This window comes from Phodopus roborovskii, unplaced genomic scaffold, assembly GCF_943737965.1.
Source record: "Phodopus roborovskii unplaced genomic scaffold, PHOROB, whole genome shotgun sequence".
NCBI lineage: Eukaryota > Metazoa > Chordata > Mammalia > Rodentia > Cricetidae > Phodopus > Phodopus roborovskii.
The window spans coordinates 869,111-892,740 of record NW_026126586.1 but is presented as its reverse complement, the minus strand read 5'-3'; the positions used below and the strand labels follow the sequence as shown (position 1 = coordinate 892,740).

The 23,630-nt window shown below is 41.5% G+C and overlaps 1 protein-coding gene across 1 annotated transcript in view; it reads left to right on the top strand.

Moving 5' to 3' along the window:
• The window catches only part of Kcnh8 (potassium voltage-gated channel subfamily H member 8), a 373,064-nt gene that overhangs the window by 134,181 nt on the left and 215,253 nt on the right, over nucleotides 1-23,630 (top strand). Inside the window, exon 3 of the mRNA XM_051204195.1 lies at nucleotides 23,086-23,217. Coding sequence (XP_051060152.1) covers nucleotides 23,086-23,217 — 132 coding nt within the window. The remainder of the gene's footprint in view (nucleotides 1-23,085; nucleotides 23,218-23,630) is intronic.

Sequence of the window (23,630 nt, the reverse complement as noted above, 5' to 3'; positions counted from 1 at the left end):
TTGTACAGGGTTTACTCAATATGAGTACCTATACCCCAATCCCCCCTTTTAAATTTATTGTATTAATTAAACTTATGTATTTGCTTATTTATTTATCATATGTATGTTCATAATCCATGGTACAGATATTTGCGTCCCAGTACAACTTGTTGAAGTCATTCTATCTTTCCACCATGCCGGTCTAGATATCTAGCTGTTGAAAGGTTGGCATGTCACCCAAGGCTTGGCTTTCCATGAGTACCCTAGTCATTTCGTATTATGTCCTGTCTTGAGAACTTCCTTTAATTTGATTATATTTCTAAATACCCTATCTCCAAATTTGGTTATCTAATCAGTACTAGGAAATGGACTTCAATACATATTTTTGGAGGGGAGGATATTAACCTAAATTACCAAATTAAGTTCACATTAGATTAGGAGTTCAGTCACCCACTCAAGATTATAAATTAGTAAATAAAAAAAACATTACATAGAAGCCATTACATAGAGTCACTCACAAGTCCTTCCGCATAAACTCCCTTGTTCTGTGCTAAATTGGAGATGATGCCTCTTTTCAGGGTGCTTAGGAAATTTCTGATGGATCTCATACCTTCCCAGCAGCCAGATGCTGATTTCCAGTCACCTGGATGCACAAAGTGGTGCTTTCTCACTGAAATACCAAGAATATAAACTATCCTGTAAGAAAGAAATGTGAACTTCATTTTTGTTCAGATTGTCATCATTTTACAACATCTGCTGACTGACTCACAGCCGCTGCCACTGATGAGCATGCCCACCTGGGTAGAACATCCACTGACTCACAGCCCCTGCCACTGATGAGCATGCCCACCTGGGTAGAACATCCACTGACTCACAGCCCCTGCCACTGATGGGCATGCCGTTCTGGATGAAGCATCCACTTACTCCCAGTATTACTCCTGATGCCCACCTGGGTGGCTGCTCAGTTTCCCATATGTTGGCCCAGTTAGCCTTCTACTTAGCACATTTTCTCCTATAGCATTTTTTATTTCTATGTATGAAATTAACCTTTTGCTGTGATATTGTTCATAAAACACATGCATATATTCTAAAACTAACTTGTGTAAGTAGGCAAGCTTTATTGTTAGCATAATTTTCTTATTCTCCCTTCTCTTCCCCCTTTTTCTCCTCTTCCTCCCCTTCTTCTCTTCCTTTCATCCTCTTCTCCCTTTGTCTCCCTCCCTTCCCTCTCCATCCACATATTTCGTTTCATTTCTTGACTCTATTTTGTTCCAACCTACTTTGTGTCTCTTTTCATGGCAGCACCATATTGCTTTGCATGTTATGGTTTTTCAATACAGCATTAAACTTGGTGGAGTAATGCCTGCAGCATTCCATCATCACTGGACATTTGTTATTCATAATTACCTTAACATTTTTTAGCACTTTCATGTTTCTATTTAATTTTTAGGGTTGGCTTTGCTCTCTCTTTGAAGAATGCCATTGGGCTGTCCATAGTGATTGTGTTGGATCTACATTCTTGCATTTCAAAAATGGACACTTCACAGTGTTGATTCTCCAGAGTTATGCACAGGGAATGTGATTTCCTTGATTTGTGTCTTTTTCAGGTTCTTTAATCAATGTCTTCAAGTTTTCAGTGTCTTTCTATTTCATTACCTTCCTTTCTTCTGGCAATATGTTCATGCATAAGACTGTCTGGGTGAGTTTTTATACCCAGTTATTTAATATGATGCTGTGGGAAATTTCTAGAATATTTTATTATACCATGTAGGTATTTTAGACTTGGAGTTCAATATAAGAATGTAGAAAAATGGAGTTTCAGTTAGTCAAATTAGTCTCAAAGTTTAAAATTTAAATGTGCAGCATGTATATTGCTTCCCCAGTTTGATTACTGAGAGATGGGTTTATAGCTAGTATCTAACAAAGTTCAGAGCAGAAGGTACTGTGCTCATCTGTGCATTATATGAACCATAAGAATACATTTTTATTGGAAAACATAGCTTCTACCATGTACCTGTTGTGGTTGTGAGGAATCCCAGCACAGACATAATTAGTAGTTACATTGGCATACCGCATTTAGAGCCCTCAAGAGGACAAAAGTATTCTTCTTAGCAAGACAAGATGGGTTGACCACTAGAACCTGGACAAAGAAGGCAATATAATTGTGATGATTACTAGAACAGGGCCATTTGCCTAGATGGAATTGTAACATCACGAACAACCAAGGGCATCGAGAACAACCTTCAGGTCAGTGTGCTTAAATTTGTACATGGCTAGAACCAAGAAGACTAGACAGTGGAATGATTTTTGTTGAATTTTAGAAGTGTTTGTACTGGTCTCCCAGGAGTTTGTTAGTCCCCAAAAGAACTGAAAATGAGATTTTGAAAGCTATTTTCTGTGAAAAGGTTACAGCTCACAGACTAAGACAAAGGGTAGAATCTATGCCCTGCCCCAGATATCTACTGCTGTGTAATATGCCATTTTATAGCTTGGTTGCTGAACATATCTTATCATATATTGCAGTTTTGTGAGTTGGGCCTTTGGGCAGTTGCTCTTTCTATGTGGAGTTGGTAGAAGTTACTACTTAATGAGGTTTGATTTCTCTTCCTGTTATAGCAGTAAAATGTAGAAAAATCCTGAGCATAAGTAGGATCAGGGAGAACCTCAGACAGAACAAACAGAGTCAGTCAGTGAAGAAAGGTGGTCATTAGGAGTATGGAGACACATGTGAAGAAAAGTTAGGAGTATGGAAACACACAGAGAATGCTCATCTGCATAGCAGAGGGGGTGCTTGGGAGCCTCAGATACATTCTTTCCTTAAATGGTTGGCATTTTAAGTGTTGTTATCCCCCAGTTTAGTGTTGCCAGTTTGAATGACAACAAGTGATCGTGATAGGCTTACACCTTAGGGATAAATGTGTCCTGAGTGTCCTGATCAGGTCTTCACCTTGTTGGGCAGGTCCATGTGCAGGGCCAGAGTGGCCCTACTTGTGCAAGAAAAGCCTGCCAGCCTTTAGGCCTTAGTTTCCAGTCAGGAGTGTAAGGATAAAAGTTTGAGTTTGCAACCTTTATTGTGCATTTGTGCCTCCTCCCTCTTAGTCTGTCTACCAGCAATCTATCTGAATCCTAGCCTTCCTGTGACATTAGCTGAAATGCTTTGGGTGACACTGTCCTGGACCTTACAAACCAGTGCCCTTGTAAGGGTCCAAGAAACACTGAAGAAAACCCCAGACTCAGATAGTAAACATAAACAAAGAGTGTTGATTCTGCAGAAACAACCAGCATGTGGGCTCAACCATTTGTACAAAATGGCAACTGTGAGAGAGACACCCAGGAACCTTTTAACCTAGGGGAATTCCAGGGACAGCTAAGTCATCACAAACCTAGCTGGTTAAGGAGGCAACAGTTATATTAGTACATTTTTGATAGGCTGAGGTTCTCGTTTTTCATCTTTGGACATCCATGGCTAAGTCCAGGCATGTTTCGGGGGGTTACAGGAACTGTCCTATTTGGGTTACCACCTTGAGATAGTATGGGGGCTAGCCCAGGCCTCACATGTGCTCTTTCCCTGTCCCTGCTGTCAGGGGTGTTGCTGATTAATGGCCCTTTATTGGGGGAAAAAAGAAAAAACAAACAAACAAACAAACAAAAAAACCCAGTTTGTTTGCTCTTAAAAAAAAAAAAATGAAACTCAGATCTATTTGTAAAATGGGGCAAGCTTAGACCTCTCACCCTCAAGGGCAAACATGTTGCTCTTTATGTTTTGGCTCAAGATTCTTACCTTGTAGGCTTTTGTTTTTGTGTTTGGCACTGCTTAGTTTGCAACCCCATAGGTTCTAACCTACTTCAGCCTCCTGAGTATTGGGATTATGAGAACATAATACCTGGTATTATTTTTTAAATGATTTTTCAGTGTCTCTTTCCAGTTTTGATAGGGGATCAGTGTTTTTATAATCTCTCTTGTGTCTTTTGCATTCCAGATGTAAATTTCAGGAATGCCAACACAGTAAACCTCAACCTGTTTGTAGCAGGATGGCAAAGAGTTCAGAGGGCACCCATACATGAGGGCACATGTATCTGAAAGTTCATGTATGTGACCTGTTTTAAGGTAGAATGCCTGAACTCAATTCTGGGGTTGGAAATCGTACCAATCCTTGAGCTGAAAATCACACCAATCCCAGAGCTTGGCCCACCAATCCCTATCTGTAAACTCCACCCCCAGGAAACCCTACATAAAGCCCGCCTTCCACTTGGTTCTCTGCTGCTACTGTCTCAAGCAGGGGCAGCAACTTCCCTGTGTTTTCCCCAATAAATTGCTTGTGTGAGGTTTGCTGTGTGGTGTGACTGTGGTATTCCTTGGATCTCAACTGCCAGGATACTTTGCCCCTCAGAGCTATGACACACTGCTTCAGTGACTTGGACAGGCTCTCCTGGTATCTGAGCCTCACTGGGACCCTATCCCTCTCCTCCAGTGCCTCTTTTGCAGACACACCTTCCACTCACTGATGGCTCGCCACTCTATCCACCAGCAGGAATTTGGTCAAGTTCCCCTTCAGACAGCCTACCCCGCTGAAATGGCCTTTAGGGCTGCAACTGACCCATTTCACCTGAACTCGTTCCAGCCCCCATCCGAACCCCTGGAGCTGCAGCCCTGCAGTTTCTTTAGGCCCAACCTGGCCTTTATACACCTTTCTTCCTCTCTTCTTGGAGCTGTCTGTATTCTTCCTGGCCTTCTGGTCTCCATGAATTCCACAGTTCCTTTAGGCCTTCCTGGGTCTTGTGACCCTTTCCAGTAGATGAGACCTCCCCCTTTCCTATGGCTCCGTTTTTCATCTCACCTTCTGTGCTCTGTGGTACCAGGCACCTCGTCTCCCCTTGGGCCCAGCGAGGCTAAGCCCTGACCCCCATGATCACTCACTGAATGGTTTGTGTCTTCCTTCAGTCCTCGCTGTGTTCTGGGGACACCCTTGTCTGAAGGCTATAGTGACATTTTCCTTTTCTGTCATCCATAGGAACAGAGTCTTCCATACTCTCTCATTTCTTCTTGGGATGCCTCTTAGAAAACTCCCAGTCTCTCCACTGGACACAGGTCTTGAAGGGCCCTAAACTTTTGTATTTTTGCCATCAAATTTGTTTTTCATACTCCACCAATAATCAATCCAGATGTCTGCCTAATGACACCCTAGATCCCAATATTATTCAGGACCTTTACAAAAAAACTGAAAACTCTTTTCTCATCTCAAATTCCCCCCCCCTTTATCTGGTCTCCCCAAAACACTGTGTAAATGTCCTATCTTTTAAGATAGGGTTGATGGATCTGAAAAAAAAAAAAAAAAGGGATCCAGGTCCGGGACTTAGAAGGAGGGGAGAAAGCAAGGAAGCAAAGGGCTAGGCCAGCTGCAGCTTGCACACACCCCAAACAAACACTCCTCCACTCCTTGTTTGCACACACCCTGCACACACTCCTCACTCCTCGTTTGCACACTCTCTGCACACACACTCCTCTGTCCTCGTTTGCACACACTCCTCTCTCCTCATTTAGACACATACTCCTCACTCCTTGTTTGCACACACACTACTCTCTCCTCGTTTGCACACACACCTCCACTCCTCATTTGCACACACACTCCTCCACTCCTTCCTTGCACACCCCTGCACACACACTCCTCACTACTCGTTTGCACACACTCCTCCACTCCTCATTTGCACACACACTCCTCCACTCCTTCCTTGCACACCCCTGCACACACACTCCTCACTCCTCATTTGCACACACACTCCTCACTCCTCGTTTGCACACACTCCTCACTCCTTGCTTGCACACACCCTGCACACACACTCCTCCACTCCTTGCTTGCACACCCCTGCACACACACTCCTCACTCCTCGTTTGCACACACTCCTCACTCCTTGCTTGCACACCCCTGCACACACACTCCTCCACTCACTCCTCTTTTGCACACACACTCCTCCACTCACTCCTCGTTTGCACACACACTCCTCACTCCTCATTTGCACACCCCTGCACACACACTCCTCCACTCACTCCTCGTTTGCACACACACTCCTCCACACCTGGTGCTTCCCTTTGCTTACTCCTATAGCATATTACAGCCAGGACTCAAACATTTCCTACCTCTAAGCCTTCTTTGCTCTCAGCTCACTGGTGCCTTTTGGGTATGATTGGCAGTAGACTGTTGTTTTTTTTGCTGTCTCTCTTTAATTAAAAGCTGGCTCTGGAGTTCAGGTATGACTCCCCTTCCTCTAAACCCAAGCATGCTTGTTTAAAGGTTTCCTCCAAAATCTCTGTCCCACATCAGGCAAGCCACCTGACTATGTGCCAGAGAAAGGAGAGCAAAACTGTACTGAATGATAGACTTTTTCCTGTGGGGATTATTGCTATGCAGTCCATACTCTTTTGTTTTGGTTTAACTCTTTAAAATGTTTGCTAAAGTATGAATCTTATCTCAAGATTTGTAACACTATTATGTACACCAAGATGTGTACATAATATTGGGTATGGCTAAAATCTGTAACAAGAGGGGTAGCTTAAAACTCCTAACAAAGAGGCTGATAGTTAAAATCAATACAAAGGCATTCTTAAAGATGTAGCTCACTACTATCTTAGCTGCCCCTCTGCCCCCAACTCCTCAGGATGGAGGTAGCCACATGGCTCACAGCTATCTTTGCTAGGTTAGGAAGGATGGATTTTGCCATCTGACTTCACTCTCATGTTGATTAAAAGTAGCCAACCAAGGAAAAAGCAACTCTTCCTAGCTCTGATCATTCCTCCACTATGTTAAATATTCCTGACAAGCCTCCCTGCTATTCAGTCTTTCTTTCTCCCCCCTCAGCAATAGGCTGCTCAAATCAGTCCTCTCAAGTGTCCACCTCAGGCTACTGGCAGCCCTTAATCCTCCTTCTGCTCGCCCCCACTCTCTCATTGGACACCTTTACCTGTCCCTGCTGGCCTAAACTGACCACAGTTCTCCCTTTGCAGGAGGTTGCCTGGGTTGATGGTTTGGTCAGGGTACATATCCCCTGATCACTTAGTGAACACTTGAATAGAAAAGGATTGGAGTCCTATACCAATAACCCTACTTTTATTAAAGAATTTTAATAGATCATCCAGTTTCCCAACTTTACTTGACATTTATATCATTCTCATCAGCAATCTTCTTCCTGAGAAGTGCATGTGAGTCTGGACCGGGCTAGTGTACATAATGATGAAGTCCAGACAACTTGGCTCTGACCTGTCTCTGTAAGCCTGCCCTTAAAATGCTAGTTCTCCTCCCCGAGTTTCCCTGACATTAGGGCCTAACATAAAATTCTAGAGGGGAAGCCCCTAAGTCCACAGGCAGATGTCTTAGCAGTTGCCTTCAAGGTGTACCATGAGAGAGAGATGAAAAAAAGGACCCAAACCAAAAACCCTGATGCTAGCTAAGCCCTTTCAGCTGGCCATCACAACTGCACAGGCTCCCTTGCCTTCCAAAGCCTGAGGCCTAATCTCACAGCACAATCACCAGAGTCTGAGACTTAGTCCTGCACCCTTCTTAGTTCAGATTCTCTTTATATGGAGCTTGAGTTGTGCAGATTCATCCAAACCACTCTCCAGATGCCCCTCCCCCATAAATCCTCTTCCTTGTTGCCGTATGGCCATCTTCCTGCACAGCAAATTCAGTGTACCCCTCCTCCCTCATGGATAAATACAAACTCTTCTAGCTTGTCTAAAGCCACCCACGAGTTTGGCTCAGTCTCATAGTCTTTAAGTTTTTTCTCCTATTCTCTTTCCTCCATTCCCCATTCCTCATGGTTGCTGGGCATATCATCTGTAGGGTCATGAGTCTGGTCTCCAGTGGAAGACTGAGCAAGCTCTAGGAAGTGCAGTCTTCCTGAAGGAAGTAGTCACTGAGTGTGAGCCTTGAAGTTTGTGTAGCCTACTTCATTTCCTGTCTGCCTCTAACTGCCTAATCTGATTGCCAAAGTCTGAGACCATGCTCCTATCTTATACACTTCTCTAGTGCTGGGGTTAAAGATGAGCTGTTTCTCTTTTAGACTGATTCACTCTCATGTAGCTCTGGCCTTGAACTCACAGAGATTCGTCTGCCGTACTCCTGGGATTAAAGATGTATGTCACCACTCCCCAGCTTCTATGGCTCATTAATGTGGCTGGCTTTGCATTCCGATCTTTAGTGGCATTATTAGAATATAAACAATATATCACTATAGTGATCTCTATAGTGTAATGGTCTTGTGAGCTGGAGTAATAGTCCTGATGGCTGTCCACCTGATGGGTGGATAGCTGGACCATATAGGGTGAGACAGGAAGTTCAATAGAGTAGAGGTGTCAGCCTGGCTACTTTTCAGGGATGGACTACAGAGAAGAGGGTCATCTACATATTGCACAAGCAAAAGAGAATAAGTTGGATGCCAGCATCTAGCCCAGTAGACCGTGGCTGTCCCAGGACTCCTGGGGTAGGACAGTCCAAGTACTTGGGGAGAAAGGTGAGTGTTTGGGTCAGTCCAAGGCAAAGGTAAAGATATTTTGTGACTGGGGGTCCAGAGGAATAGAAAAACAGGTGTCTAAGGTCTAAGTCAGGTCCCTGAAGGATGGTAGAAAGAAGAGTATAGGTACACGGGTGGATGTGAAACAATGCAGAGTTACTAAGTCAGAGATTCTGAGTCAAGTGATAGGTTCCATTGGGATTTTTTATCTGAGAGTATGGGGATATGAAAGGGAGGGAGACATGGGTGAAGAAGGACTTTTCTTCGGGGGTCAGAGATAAGAGGCTTAAGTTCTCTAAGACTTTGGAGAGAAAGTGGGCATTGATCCTGGGTAGGTAATTCAATGACAAAAGGGGAATGATGTTTGGCTTTAGATGGGTTTTGGGTGTCCCCATACCCAGGGATCCACTTAGGAAGCTGATAAGGGAAAATGTGTCAGATTGTGTGGTTGGTAGGAGCCTGCAGTCCAGTGGATTGAAGGAGTGAAGGAAATAGAGGCTCCCGCTAATCCTCTGCCAAGTTTATTAATAACTCATCCTATGCCAGATTTATTAGTCTGTAGGTTTTATATCATGGGTTGGCAAATCATGGCTAGTACCTGGCAGGCCGCTTGTTTTTGTCAATGAAAATGTTCCCAGGTTCCCTATTGTATGTGGTTATTTGAGTAGCTGATTGAGAATCCAGGTAAACTGCATGAATGAATTTTTGGATGTTTGGCACACTATAGAATATAATTGCTGACCTCCACAATTGAATAACCCCACCTCAAAAGCTAAACATCCCAATGGAGCCCTCTCCACCTTGTACAATTCTTTACTTTCTTTTGTTAATTATATATTGGATTGCTTTTCCTGTGGGAGGAAACCTTGGAATCAGTAAGAAGATGTTATGCATAAATTTATTTCTTACAAAACTGTCTGCTTGGTGTCAGATAATGAGTCTGAAGTCAAGGTAATCAGAGAGCTATGGGCAGAACTAAGCTTTGGCCTCCAGTTCTAGGGAAGCATGTGCTGTGCTTCAGAATGGACTGGAAGTTGTATAAGATGCCCGACTGTTCCGCCTTAGCTGCATGCCAAGTTGTGACTCGGGGCAATCTGGTGATGCATTCCTTAGTCTTCACTAGGAACTAAGTTTATACAATGAAGCAAATGTTTAGTATGTTTGTTGTCATCGTATTCTTGGAAAGTGCTAAATGCCACCTAAAACAGAAATCATATATTTATACGGTAGAGAATCATCATGTGATTCTAAGCCACTTCATTTCAATGATTACTTTTCTTCCTTTCCAGTTTTCATCAGACGTCTCTGCTTCTTACACAGTGCTTGTTTTCTGTCTCACCTACACTGCGTTGTCCAACCTATAAAGTACAGATTCTAATTAAATCCTAGATTATTTTTATGCCCTAGCTTATGTTAATCAATATATCAATAACAGATTTAAGTATAATTTTCCTTTTAAGGTATCAGAAGTAGACTGTTTATTCCTTTTGTAGTATACAGAGAAACTCAACTCACTATGTTTTGATAAAGTATCTATAACATTGAAAGTCATGTTTTGAGGCCTTTGTAGTGACTAATATTTTGACCATGGTCAAAGTACTGCACCATTCTGAGTCCCATTTCTTTATTTCTGTGCTCTCTAACTCCAACAAGCTGAGACGAGTTTTCATCTTCCACTACAGACTTAGTACTGCTACGTTTGATGTTCTCTAGGGTGTTTGTATGCATTATGTTTCCTCCACTGACAAGAAGAAAACACAATCACATGATATTTCATCCATGGTAACAGTCAGTATTTAAGCTACACTACCACTCAGTGGTTTTGTTACTGTTGTCTTACATGTCCTGTTTGGTTCTATTCTAGGCTATCCAGCCTCTTGTTCCTGGCCCTCCAGGAAGTGGTAGGTCTCCCTTTTGTGGCATGGGTCATGAGCTGAACCAGTTATTGGTTGGCTACTCCAAAGTTCTGTGCCACCTTTAATCCAGCACATCTTGCAGGCAGTACAAATTGTAGGTCAAAAACTTTGTGGCTGGGTTTGTGTCCCAATCCCTTCATTGGAGGTCTTGCCTGTTTACAGAAAATAACCAGTTCAGGCTCCATATCCCCCATTACTAGAAGTCTGCATTAGGGTCACTCTTGAAAAGTTCTGGGAGTTTCCATTGCACTATTGCCCCCCAATTCCAGTTGTTTTACTCAGAACTCACTGTCTCATTCCATTCTCTCACCAGATCCATCCTGTTCCCATTACCACCTGTCCCTAGTCTAATCCTGAAATCTCTTTCCCCTTCCCAGGGAGATTCATGTGTACTCCTTGAGTCTCTTTGTTAACATCTCTGGGTCCTTTAATTTATAGAAAATATCCACTTATAAGTGAGTATATGCCATGTTTGTCTTCCTGAGTCTGGGTTACCTCACTTAGGGTGATTGTTTTTCTAGTTCCATCCATTAGCTTGGAAATTTCATGTTTTTGTTGTTGTTGTTTTTTTTTTGTTGTTGTTGTTGTTGTTGTTTTAAATAGCTGAGTAATTCTATAAATGTACCACATTTTCTTTTACCATTCTTTCATTAGAGGAACATCTCAGTTGTTTTCAGGTTCTAGTTATTACTAATAAAGCTGCTATGAACACAGTTGAGCAAGTGTCCTTATGGAAAGTTGTAATGTCCTTTGGGTACATTCCCAGGAGTGGCATATCTGTTCTTGAAGTAAATTGATTCCCAGTTTTCTAAGAATCCACCATATTTATTCCCAAAGTGGCTGTTCAAGTTAGCACTCCCCGGAGCAGTGGAGGAGGGTTCCCTTGCTCCACATCCTCTCCAGAAAGAGGTTTCACTTGTGTTTTGGCTCTTAGCCATTCTGAAAGTTATACAATAGAATATTGACTTGCTTTGATTTGCATTTCCCAGATGGCTAAGGATGTTGAACACTTTTTTTAAATTTAAATTGGAAACAAAGTTGTTTTACATGTCAATCATAGTTCCTGTTTTCCTCTATCACCCCTACCAAACCCCAGCCAATCCCCTTTCTGCTCCTAAGGGAGGGTGAGGCCTTTCATGGGAAGTCTTCAAAGTCTGTCATATCATTTGGGGCAGGACCTAGGCCCTCCCCTGTGTATATAGGCTGAGTAAGTATCCATCTATTTGGGATAGGCTCCCAAAGTCCATTCGTATACTAGGGATGAATACTGATCCAACAATCCTCCTAACATTCAGTGGGACTGGGTCAGGCCTATGCTGGTTTCCCAGCTATTAGACTGCAGTACATGAGTTCCTCCTTGTTCAGGTCAGCTGACACTGTGGGTTTCTCCAGCCTGTTTTTGACTCCTTTGCTCAAAACTCCTCCATCTCTGTATCTTGATTCCAGCAGTACGGCTAATATTCAGCTGTGGGTGTCTGCTTTTGTGTCCAAAAGCTACTAGGCTCTAGGATGGCATATAAGGTAGTCATCAATCTCATTATTGGGGAAGGGCATTAAAGGTAGCCTCTCCACTATTGCTTAGATTCTTAGTTAGGATCATCCTTGTAGATCTCTGAGCATTTCCCTAGTGCCAGATTTCTCTTTAAACCTATAATGGCTCCCTCTCTTATGGTACATCTTTTCTTGTTCTCCTCTATTCTTTCCCTATCTCAATCTTCCTGTTCCCTCATGCCCACATCTCCCCTCCTCTTCTCCCCTTTCTTTCTCCTAACTCGCTCTCCCCTCCCTCCATGCTCCCAATTTGCTTGGAAGATCTTGTCCCTTTTCCAGGGGACTATGTATGTCTCTCTTATGGTCCTCCTTGATTTCTAGCTTTTCTGGCAGTGTGAATGGTAGGCTGTTAATCCTTTGCTCTATGTCTAAAATCCATATACAAGTGAGTACATACCATGTTTATCTTTCTGTGACTGGGTTGCCTCATTCAGGATGGTTTCTTCTAGTTCCCTCCACTTCCTGAAAATTTCAGGATTCCATTGTGTTTTTCCGCAGGCTCCATTGTGTAAATGTATCACATTTTTTCTATCTAGGTTGCTTCCAGGTTCTGGCTATGGACATAGTTGAACATAGTTGAATGTAAATAATGTTGTTATGAGCATAGTTGAACATAGTCCTTGTTGTATGAATGTGCATTTTTTGGTTATATGCCTAAGAGTGAAATTACTGGATCTTGAGGTAGACTGCCATTTTCCCAAGGAACCGCCATACTGATTTCCAAAGTGGCTGTACTAGTTTGTACTCCCACCAGCAGTGGAGGTGTGTGCCCCTTTTTTCACATCTTCTCCGGCATAAACTATCATTGGTGTTTTTGATTTTTGGCCATTCTGACAGGAGTAAGATGGTATCTCAAAGTTGGTTTGATTTGCGTTTCCCTGATGGCTAAGGATGTTGATCACTTTCTTAAATGTCTTTCAGCCATTTTAGATTCCTCCATTGAGAATTCTCTATTTAGTTCTGTACCTCATTTTTAAATTGGAGTATTTGGTGGTTTAGTAACTAGCTTCTTGAAGTCTTTGTATATTTTGGAAATCATCCGTTTGTCAGATGTGGGGTTGGTGAAGATCTTTTCCCATTCTGTGGGCTGTGGTTTTGTCTTGTTCATTGTGTCCTTTGCCTTACAGAACCTTCTCAGTTTTAGGAAATCCCATTTAATAATTGATGATTTCAGTGACTGTGCTACTGGTGTTTTGTTCAGGAAGTAGTCTCCTGTACCAATTCATACAAGGGTACCTCCCACTTCCTCTTATAAGATGTTCAATATGGCTGGATTTATTTTGAGTTCTTTGATACATTTGTACTTAAGTTTTGTGCATGGCATGAATCTATGTGGAGTCTTCTATATACCATTATCCAGTTATGCCAGCACCATTTGTTGAAGATGCTTTATTTTTTCCATTGTATAAGAATAGTTTCTTTGTCAAAAATCAGGTATTCAGTAGGCATATAGGTTAATATCAGGGTTTTCAATTTGATTCTGTTCATCAACCTGTCTATTTTTGTGGCAATACCAAGCTATTTTCAGGACTATAGCTCTGTAGTAGATGGGATGGTGATGCCCCTGGAAGTTCCTTTATTGTACAGGGTTGCTCAGCCTATCCTGGGTCTTTTGTTTTTCCATATAAAGTTGAGGATTGTTCTTTCAAGGTTTATGAAGAATTGTGCTGGCATTTTGATGGGGATCACATTGAATCTGTACATTGCTTTTGGCAAGATTGTCATTTTATTATGTTGATCTTACCTATCCAAGAACATGGTGGATCTTTCCATTTTCTGGTATAGAAATTCTATAATTTCTTTCTTGAAAGATTCAAAGTTTTTATTATACAGGTCTTTCACTTGTTTGGTAAGTGTTACCATGAGATATTTTATGTTGTTTGTGGCTATTGTAAAGGGGGCTGTTTCTCTGATTTTTTTTTCTCAGCCCCTTTATCATCTGTATATATTAGGTTTACTGATTTTTTTTTTTTTTAGTTTATCTCATATCCTGCCACTTTGCCGAAGATGTTTTTTAGCAGTAGAAGTTCCCTGGTAGAGTTTTTAGGTCACTTATGTAAACTATATCATCTGCAAACAGTCAAAGTTTGACTTCTTCCTTTACAATTTGTATCCCCTTGATCTCCTTTTGTTGTCTTGTTGCTCTAGCTAGAACTTCAAGTACAATATTGAAGAGATATGGAGTGAGTGGGTATATTCCTGTTATCCCTGATCTCTCTGAGACCTTTATCATGGAGGGGTGTTGGTATTTTTCGAAGGCTTTTTTAGCATCTATTGAGATGATCATGTGGTTTTTCTATTTTAGTTTGTTTATATGATGGCTTTCATTGGTGACTTTTCATATGTTGAACCATCCTTGCATCCCTGGGATGAAGCCTCCTTGGTCTTGGTGGATGATTTCTCTGGTGTTGAACACTTTTTAAGTGTTTCTCAGTCATTTCAGGGTCCTCTTTTGAGAATTATCTGTCATTTTTTATTTTGGTTATTTGGTCTCTTGGTATCTACTTTCTTGAGTTCTTTATATTGTTTAGCTATATTAGCCCTCTGTCATATTTAGAGTTAGTGAAAGTCTTTTCTCATTCTGTCAAAGTTCTCAACATAAAACCAGATACACTGAACCTGAAATAGAAGGAAATTGGGAGAGCAACTCCTGTCTCCCACCAGCTGCACCACTAGCGAGAGCAGAACTCACCTGGGTGGCACAATAGAACCAATTCTATTGACAGAGATGTGCATGAGTCAGCCCTGAAGTTTTTAGCATGGGAGAGGTGCCCCAATTACAGATCGGTCTTGTGGAGGCATGGGCTGGGGAGAAATACCCCATTAATTCCCGAGGCAGGTAGAAGAATTTGCTCTTAGGTCATTAGGCCCAGAGATGTAGACCTGCAAACCACCAGTTGCAACTGTCAGGAGAGCATGACCTGCACCCTGCATGGGCAGCACAATAGAGCCAACCCCATTGGTGGAGGAATCAGCTCTGAAGTTGTAAGCATGGGAGAGTATTCCCATTACTCATCTGTCATATGGTGTCATGAGCTGGGGAGAGATGCCCTTATCCTCCCCCCACACACCCATCAACACCTGAGACAGGTGGGAGATAAGAGTGAGAAAGGCAGTCTGGCCTCTCATCAGCTCCAGCATTCAGAAGAGCGGCCCCCTCCTTCATGCCTGGGCAGCACAGTGGAGCTGATCCTGCAGATGTAGGTATGAGGGATCATGGTTTCAAACATGAAACCAGGGGGTGAAATTCCAAGGAAAATGCAGGAGAGCCCTTCCTGGTGGGGAGGACAGGGGAGAGCTGATAGCTGATGGGCTGAGCAACCCTGCAACTACCCAGGTGCAGAACCAGGGCTATGAGTTGACCCACCCAATCTGTAATCTGCTGTAGCACACAAAGGGATCAGTCCTGCAGATCCAAAGCTGCAGAATCTCTGCAACACAAGACAACAACAGAGGAGTCCCAGTGAGGGACCAGCATCCATAGTCCAGCAGCAACCAGGGGCCTCAAACCAACCAATGACTTTCTGCAATGAACACCTGCAAGTACAGATGTGTGGATAAAATGCTTTACTGTGTGACTCACTGTGTCACACTGCCGATTCCATAACAAGACTGATTTTTTTTCTTTACTTTTTCCCCCTTTTTCCTTAAATTTGATTTTATTTTATTTGAGGGGAACTTGGGAGGTTGCATGGCCAGAGGGTGGATACAAAGTGACGAGGATATAGAGTGGGATGGAGATGCCTGCTGTGAAAGACACAAAGAATAAATAAGAAGGAGGGGAAAAAAAGAAGGGAAAATGGGCAATAACCTTGAAGTCTTTGGCACAGGAGACATTTTCCTGAACAGAATGCCAATAGCGCAGACACTAATATCCACAATTAATAAATGGAACCCCATGAGACTGAAAAGTTTCTGTATGGCAAAGGACACCATCAAGAAGCTTACTATTGACTTTAAAAAATACTAGTACAGAATTGTGCTGGTTGGATGCTTTTAGTGGCTCAAAATCCCAGCTTACTTCCTTTAGTTGTTTGACACCTTGAAGGCTCTTAAGCATGAGAAGTAGCTTTATACTCAGTATGTGTTGTGGACAGTTGAAAAATTACACCTGAGAATACTTGGCAAGTAAGTAGGGACCTCAGAGCATGGATGCATGCAGCCCATCTTATCTTGCTCCACTATTTTAAACATACCAATTTTGAGTAGAGGTCTTTGCAGGCAATATAAATTGGTTCTGATTATGGCACACAGAATGCTAACATATTGAAATTATATGGCATAACCTATAGAGATGCAGAATAATGAAAGATTAGGAAGTCAGGTGCTGTGAGGAGTCTGCAGCAGGAACTGCACAAAGTGTCTTGTAGCTTCTACTGCTGAATGAGCCTAAAACCTCTACTGCTGGTCTTTGGGAGGAGGATGACAGACTGGTTCTGCCTAGGTGTTTGCACACACCTGCAGGTAATCTCAGATTTCCAGGTTGGATGCTTATGTAAAGGCTCCATGCCTGAGGGAAGTTGGGTTCTTGATGGCATTTAGAGGTACCATGGAAGAAGGTAGGACATGGATGACACGGTGACAAAAATTTGAGATGTTGACTGTACTAACTGGCAGATGTGAGATCATAACTCTCCCTTGCTGACTGTAGGACAGTAGCTCTCTTGATGGGTCTGCACAACATCTCAGAACTGTACTACAACCAAAGACACTTTTATCCAGTTTTTCTTCCTTCCTTCTTTCTGACTTTACTTCAAAATTATACCTGTCTTCACATGGCTTGCTTCTGAGAGGGCCTGGAACAGTACACAAATGGTTTATATACAAAAACAACATTAGGTAGCATATTTGTGAATACTTCTGTAAGAACTGGTGCAATACCTGCATGGCTATGGGTGTTTGCTCTGCAAGTATGAGGACTTAAGATTGAATCTCGAACCCTTTCACCTGACAAAAATTGGACATAAATGAACATTCTTGTATACCGACATTTATTATTGGAGGCACGTGGATGCTGAGAGCTTGCTGGCCAGCCTACCTAGCTGAAAATGATTATCTTTCAAGGCAATAAAGCAGAGTGATTCAGAAGGACATCAGATGTCCTATTTTGGCTTCTTCAACCAAGCACTCATGTGTATACACTAAGCACACACACACACACACACACACACACACACACACACACACACACAGACTGAGAGAGAGAAAGAGAGAATCACTTCTATATACTCCTCCCCAAATCACACATCTCTCCTTACCATATACTTTCTGGTGTAGCATTTAGGACCTTCTAACAAACCATATAATTTGCTTATATATCACATCAATAATTTATTGTTTTTCTCATCAAAGTAGAGTATCAATCAGTTCTTCTAGAGCTTTCAGCAAGCATTTATTTTCTTCTGTTAATTGGTGTAGCCAAAGATTGAGAATAGTGTCTGCCATGGGAGATAGTCAATAAATATCATAAGAATGAATAAATAGCTTTATATCCAATGGCTCTCATTGTAATCTCCAAATATTTTGTGAGAATCCTAAAGAATCACAGCCTGTGTTTCCCATGCTGCATTTGTACAGGCATCATTATTGGCAACAACAGTGATTAGTGTTGTTCTGACAAGACTCTAGATTCTTCCAACCAAAGCCATGTGCAATTAGGATTGTTAACTTAATTCTCAAATTCGTATTTAAATCAAATTCTGGCTCAGAGAAACTGCAAGTTTGATGAAATCTTAAATTGTTTCTTTAAAGTTGAGTATCAAGGGAACGAGTCCATTTCAGTGGCTTATTCTCAGTGATGAAACCCATCCTGGAAAGCATTTTCTGTTCATTAATGGTTACCAGGCACATCTGAGCTTTTCTCCAGATCATAATGAGGAGATAAGCCCACAGCTCTAGTGTGAACTGGAATTTCCTTCCCTCTGTGTCTCTGGTCTCAGGAGTTCAGGAATGTCGCTCTATGTCCTATGGATAACAGCAGTGGTACCCACAGCAGCATCTCTGAGGCTTCCCCAGAGTGGAAGAAGTAGAACCTCAGTGAGAGGTGGGGTGTGGCCAAGGCTTTGTGTCTGGATGCACAGCTGCTGAGCTGCTTGCCCTTCTGCATATGCAGCTACATTCTGAAACTAGAGGCATGCTACCTGACTCACAGCTCCGTGCCCTGGCGTGAAGCTGCACCACCACTGGATTTGTTTATTTATTTACTTTTTTATCCAATACAACAAATTCAAACTTTAAAACTGGTGCACCTTAATGGAAGATGGATCATAACCCTAAACTGAAACAGTGGGAATTTTGCACGAAGAGTCCCTGCTCTTCTCTCTTCTTTTGATGTTGAAAGTGGAATTTGTTGACAGTATAGAGTCTTTCCTTCTTTTTCTATAATGCAGCATGTTTTAGTGTATGGTTTTTTTTCAAAGAAAGAAGAAGGAGATGGAAATGAAAATTTGTTCCTTAAAGTATTATAGAGTCATCAGAGAACATAATAAAATAAACTTGGGGTGTCTTGTGTGCATATTTGCACCTTTGGTACATACTGGCTCTGTCACTCCAAGGTCTAGCCTACCTCAAACTCCACACTGTCTAGTATAGTAACATTTGAATAGACTGGCCTGTGAGAAGTGTAGACAGCATTTGGATAATGCATGTAGCATAGCTTAGTAAATGACAATTACCACTGTGTCCTTTCATGTGTGATATTCTCAAGACACTTGGTTGTATGCTAAATTCAAGTGTCTTTGTGATTCATGCTGAATTCATGTTTAACTGTCCATGGAAAATACTGACTTATCTGCATTCATTTTGGTTTTAAGCAATTGTAGGTATGCTGATCTACAATTTGGAGAATGTTCTCTTGAATGACAATGCTGGAACTCTTGACTAAAGTTCTCCAATCCTCTTTCTTACTCCTACTCATTAGAATTGCTAAGAGATGGTTATACATCTTTCTTGAAGAGGAATAAAGTTTTTAATGTTGCTCTCTCCCTCCCTTTCTCCCTCCCTCCCTTCTTTTATCCCCTCTTCCCAAGTATCCTGAATTAAAGCAGAACTTTTCTCAACGTTTAACAAGGAATATGTTTGAACTTGTGACACTTCAAAGAGCATGTTAAGAACTGGCCTCAACATATTCAGGGCCCAGTTGTCTTAGTGATCCAGTCTTGAACTTCTTATATCTCTTGCCTTCATCTCTAAAGCAGTCAGCATTTCTCTATATACTATTTTATTCTTGTTCTACAAAATCTATAAACACATATCCTGAAAGGTTAAACTGAACTCCACAGTCTACCACCATTCATATTTGATGTGTGTGCCCTGGTCCTTTTAAATTAAATTAAAACCTAAGCCTCATGTATGCTATTAAGTGCTCTAGTACCTAACTCACCACCAGACATATTGACTTTTCCGTGGGGGGGGCTTGAACACCATTTTATGACAACTCCTCCTCTTAGTTTTCAATAAACATTGAACTGAAGGTTATCTTTAGCTACTGCTCAGTTCCTAGTAGTCTCCAGCTGGTTTGGTTTATGTCTAGCCCACTTTACCTCCACTGTTTCACAAGTGCCAAGGGGTCCCCAGTGAGTTAGTTTCACTGGTATCCTGGGGCATTTGGAGGGTTAGGTATCCAGTCATGGTATATTCAATAGCAAATGAGCACTTGCACATACATAAACTTCACCAGAGATAGGCAGCCACATAGAAAGAGGAAGATTTTACTTATTGTTTCTAGAAACTGTTATTTCTTTCACTCTACTGCAGTTGACCAGGGGTGGTAGGTATCAAAAAAGGTGTAGGAGAGGCTTGCCTCCTAAACAGCCATGGCTTCTCCAAGCACCACCTCCTTTTCAATGCCATGCCTTCATTAGCTCTGCTCCTCATCCTTATTCAGCTCACTCTTGCTCCTCCTTGCGATCGCTGGAAAACAGACCTTACATTTTGAAAACCATGAAATGCTACATTGAGGCTGCACAGGGACAAGAATGCTTGTGGGTTTGAGGAGGGTCTTATGTTCTCAGAGCTTACTGTCTGAGACAAAGACTCTGGATTTAGGGAGAATACTCCAGAGGAAAGAGTGAGAACTACCAAAGCCAGAACAAGGAAATAGCAACAGTAGATTTCTAGGCAAAGTCCAAAGAAATGCTCCCTGCTTTCTATGAAAGACAAGAGGCTCCCAGTCCATAGCTTTGCCTACTTCCACACTAGGAATAACTTCTAAGACTGGCCAGTGTCTCATTTAAGCATTCAGTTCTTAGGAAATATGTTTTCAAAGAACAGAAAATACTACTCTTGATGGATACCATGTTACTCTGGTCATTTGACACTGATGATGTTAACACTCAGAGTATTGTATATATAGTTACAATAAGAAAACCACACAGTCATGATTAAAATCTCTCAAAATCATATTTACAATAGAAAGAAAGGATTAAACATTGCTCCTACTCTAATCTAAGGCCCTGTGAAATATTGAACAACTAAAATGTATCCATCATAATAGTGTAGATCAAAGTGAAAAAGACCACTCATGACTCAATAAACCTTATTTCATACCTGTGTGGATTTAATGATTAAATCATGGCCATATGCTTAGTACTTTATCCTTAGTTTTTGCTTTTGTCAAATATTATCTTCTGGAGTATCTATTCACCTGGACAGAATGTTTGTCCTATTAAACTCAAGAGAGAGAAAAAAAACTTATGTTAGCTCACAGTTTAGAGATGATTCTTTAGCTTCTGGACTTGTAGGATAAAGTATCATGAGGGTGAGAGTATGTGAGAAAGGCTAGTGATCTCATCTGGACCAGAAGCAATGAGACCATGTATAACCCTCAAGAACCACCCCCCCCAGTGATCCGCTTCCTCTAACTACAACCATCTCCTAAAGTTTCCAGAGCCTCACTAAATAACCACCATCGAGATCAAATGTTAAACACAAGAGCTTCTGATGTACATTCCATATTCAAACCATGATGGAGTATACAGAAATCACACAAAGAGTTCTTTTGTATCAAGACAAATTTCCTTACACCCTTGTTTCCTGAGGTAAAGTATATTTTACCATAAAAGGTATAAACTCTACTTTTCTCTACCAGTTGGATTTATCCTTGGAAATTAAAGGTATTATTAGCTGAAATCTGGCAGAGCCTTGTTTATTTTGGTGCTTCTGACCTACATGGTAATTACCGCTGCTATAAACAGCCAGAGTTAAAATTGACAAGATTTCTGCTCTCTAACCATCTTCTTAAGAATCACTTGCATTTCTGAATTCAAGGCTGAATGATGGAGAAACACCTTACACAGGCCTATGAGAGATTGGTGCAACTTGGGTCATTCTTGCTGGAAAGAGGTTGCCCATTGGTCATTTTGTCTGTGAGTGAAGGCAGAAAATCCACACCATGCAGTAGATTTAACTTACTGGATTTATAGGAGGTTGAGTACACTGTCATAGAGCTATTGCAGAAAGTATGCAAAGCCATTTTAACTGTCCCGTCATCTCTCCAACCCCAGACACTACTACTCTCTCTAGCATCTGACACTATGTCAGCATGGTTTTCTGTGTTTCAACTGTATAATGAGAAAGACTCACAACTTGAAACAGTGGTATTTTAGTTTGCTTAGTGGAAAAGGTTGTGTAGGAAAACCTTAATACCTATTTTAAAAATCAACTGACCCCAATGGCCTTTAATGTGTCTTTTTGATAGGGTTCTTCTACTCCTAAGGTGGAATTGAACTTGATTATTGTCTGTATTAGTGATTATTGGTTGTATTAGTCACTTTTCCATTGCTATGGCAGAATAACCTGGAAAAAAAAAGCAACTTTGGGGAACAATTTTGGCTTACAGGAGTGTGGGGCTGGCCTTCAAGCCAGGAGGCAAAGTCATCACATTTTATCTGCACATTGATACAACAGGCAGAAGGGAGAGGGGGCAAAGGAGGGTGGAGACACTAAATGGAGTCAAAACTCCCAAAAAACCCTCGGTGTTTTTTCCTGCTGCAAGCTTCTACTCCCCACAAGGTTAGAACCTTCCCAAAGAGGACTCCAAAGAGGACACCAGGCTTTCCAACACATGAGCCTCTGGGGACAGTTCACATAAAACCACAGCCTTGCTTTTTAAAATATATTATTAGGTATAGCATATGTGGAAAATAAACAGCATAAAGATCATGAAATACAACTTAATGAGAGTGTGAGAGCCCCCTGTGCTGTATGCTTTTTAGTCCACTTACTTAACCTTTAATCCCATTGCTTTAGTCACTGTTAGATTACTGTGATGAAGAGAAACCATGACCAAGGTAACTCTTAGAAGAAAAAGCATTTAATTGGGGCCTTGATTACTGTTTCAGATGTTATCCATTATATCATGGAGGGAGCATACATCCTGATCCATAGGCAGAGAGTTCAACACTTTGTTACTTTTTCTCACAAACAGTGCCACTCTCTGGTGATTAAGCATTCAAATATTAGCAGTCAAATATGGCTGTATAGGTAATATTCTTATTGAAACCACCATCAATTAGTTTTTCTATTTTACTTATTATAAACGAATGCATATCCACTCTACTTACTTGTATCTAGCTACTTTGGCTCAGCATCATTTCAGAATAATTCACACATTATAAATAAGGACACATAGTGTTGTACAATGTTGTATTATATATAATATAAATCTCCCTAACACTCAAGAGTTATTAAAGTAGCAGTATTGGCATCATTAACTTAAGAGTGTAATTGGCTTGGCATCATCTTTCTAAGTTGGTGGTTTCCATCTTTTTTTTCTTTTAATGTTAACTATCCTAGTGAACAATCATTGGTTTTAAATGAACTAAACCTTGAATAAACTCATGCCAAACGATAGTCTGAACTCAAGAGCCACCATGCACTAGGGAACAGCAGGGCAGCCTCTCACCAAGAGGGGTTCTCTGACATCAAGTTGAAAGACCAAGTGTGGTTAGAGTGATAGCACTGACAAATGCTTGGGAGCCAGGAGCTATGAGCGTAGGCTTGATTCACACCTGAAAGCTGGCATTCTGATGACGGGCGATGGTGAGAGATGAACACAGGAAGGGCTGTGTTTTGGTTACCAGTTGGGCTTTTATAGCTGAAACGGAGCTGACTCATACTGTTTTCACCTTTGCAGGGTCTCCATTTTGGTGCCTATTGGATATTGTTCCTATAAAGAACGAGAAAGGAGACGTTGTCCTTTTTCTGGCCTCATTCAAAGATATAACAGACACTAAAGTGAAGATTACTTCAGAAGAAAAAAAAGAAGGTATGTTTGCATTTCATTTCATAAAACATAAACATCTGACAAAACATTCTGAAATTGTTCACTCAGACATTTGGGAAAGGACAAAATGCCCTTTTGATAGTAGCAATTGATAACTATTAATAGCTCTTCGTTAATATCTGGTGTATATTCAAAACTCACAGAGATGGGCATTTCCACTCTCATCTTTGTAAGGACCACTCACTTGACAGGAGCAAGATGTTCACATACCTCTGTGACTCGCATGCAGACCAGATAATAATAGCACAATGTGTTCCCCACCTCTTCAATTCATCAGGAAGTAAAGAGGCATGGACTGGGTACGTGGTGTTAAAGTGCTGATGCTATTTGATGTGTGTAGGTGGTTGTTAAGAGGATGTTACAGCCGTGTACCCTGTACCATACAGCATGTACGG